Raw genomic sequence first — 1,498 nt, forward strand, 5'->3', positions numbered from 1 at the left:
TTATTTTAGAAACTTGATATAATTACCCTTTTGTATAAATGTATCTATACAAAGGACAGCCTGGTCTATTCCTTAGTTTGAATAGGAAGGATCGCAATCAACGCACATGCTAAGCAAAATGTAACTGAAGACAAAATTGAAATGTTTTTAGACTGTTATGCCTTTGGAACTAAAAATCCAAGTATGAAGTCCTTGATTTCATCTGAAGAAGCCCTGTCAAGAGCAGTCCGTCCATCGACATCCTTGACAGTGTAATCAGCTCCGGCCCTAAGCAACTCTTCAATTTTTGGTTTGTCACCTTCCGCGGCAGCAAGTATCAGCAAAATGTCTACCGGATGGATTTTTTGATTTAGAAGAGCCTCCATTTTATCATATGTACCCTCAACAGCAAGCATTCCCATGTAGTTGAAGTACTGACATACGAAAACATATAGATTTGAACTTATTCGTAGTTGAATCTTGACTTTAGAGTTTGGACTCTCCCTGGTATACTATATATTGTGACTTATTAGTCATCGACTCTTCCAAGTTCAAATTATTGGATCTATGGCCTCTTTTTCTATAGAATTGGCGTCTGAATGCTTTTAAATAAGATTTCCAATAATTAATATTATTTGAAATTTAAAAAATTGGCATATACATTTGTAAAAGCAACTCACCCAAGCAGTTTATTCCACCAAAAAATCTTGCAGATTTATAACAATCACAAAGCCAATATGTTATCCGATGAGTTCCTAAGTGTTAGAATATAAGATTATGTAAAGGATCATTCTCCAACACCTCGAGGTTTCTCCTCCGCATTGCAATTTAAATGGTAACAAAGTTGAATTATGCTAACGTATAGAAAAATTTACTAGGAAGCAGGAAAAATGTGTGTACCTGTTCAACATCATCACGGTCGAAATCGTTACGAGATTGGCTACCGTAAATACCAGCTTGCTCAGCATCAACACCATTTTTGCCAAACTTAAACCAGCAGGTGGCTCCAGAAGCAGAAGTAGCAGCAGTGCTTCTTATGAGAAGACCAATTTTAGAAAGGCTTAACCATCCCAGCCTCTTGTCAACAGTAACCCCCACAAACTTAGATTTTATCACTAGACTGTTGCTTCTAATGCTACTCTGATGTTTGGCAGATGATGTATTTTGTTGATTAAGTTGAAGCACAACAACACTGCCTCTTCCTCCTGAGCAGCTGGCCATTACCATCTTTCTGTTTTCCCAATCACTCTAAACCACTTCTTTTCTTATCTACTAGTACTAACTTTTTTCTCTGAAAATACTTTCAATTATTTTTCTACTTCTTATATATTATAACTGTTATATAATATAACTTCCAATTGTTTACATTTTTGGGAAGTGTCCGACACGTATTTTAAGGTGCATAAAAAGTATAGTTATGTAACTTATTTTTACAATTTTCTTTTTCTGAATAAAAGTTGAATGTTTTAATTTTTATTCAGAAAAAAAAATTTTAAAAAAAAATTACAAAACTATACTT

General features: G+C 34.3%; 1 protein-coding gene across 1 annotated transcript; it reads right to left on the minus strand.

Annotated features, from left to right (window-relative positions):
• On the minus strand, positions 1–1,278 carry LOC141721608 (protein LHCP TRANSLOCATION DEFECT). Its single transcript, XM_074524595.1, has 2 exons — positions 880–1,278; positions 1–413 (listed from the first exon to the last, which is right to left on the minus strand). Exons 1-2 carry the CDS (start codon positions 1,204–1,206, stop codon positions 156–158), a joined length of 585 nt encoding a protein of 194 aa, XP_074380696.1. The 5' UTR covers positions 1,207–1,278; the 3' UTR covers positions 1–155.
• Between the last annotated feature and the right edge of the window lie 220 nt (positions 1,279–1,498).

Source organism: Apium graveolens, chromosome 4 (genome assembly GCF_009905375.1).
Source record: "Apium graveolens cultivar Ventura chromosome 4, ASM990537v1, whole genome shotgun sequence".
Classification (NCBI taxonomy): domain Eukaryota; kingdom Viridiplantae; phylum Streptophyta; class Magnoliopsida; order Apiales; family Apiaceae; genus Apium; species Apium graveolens.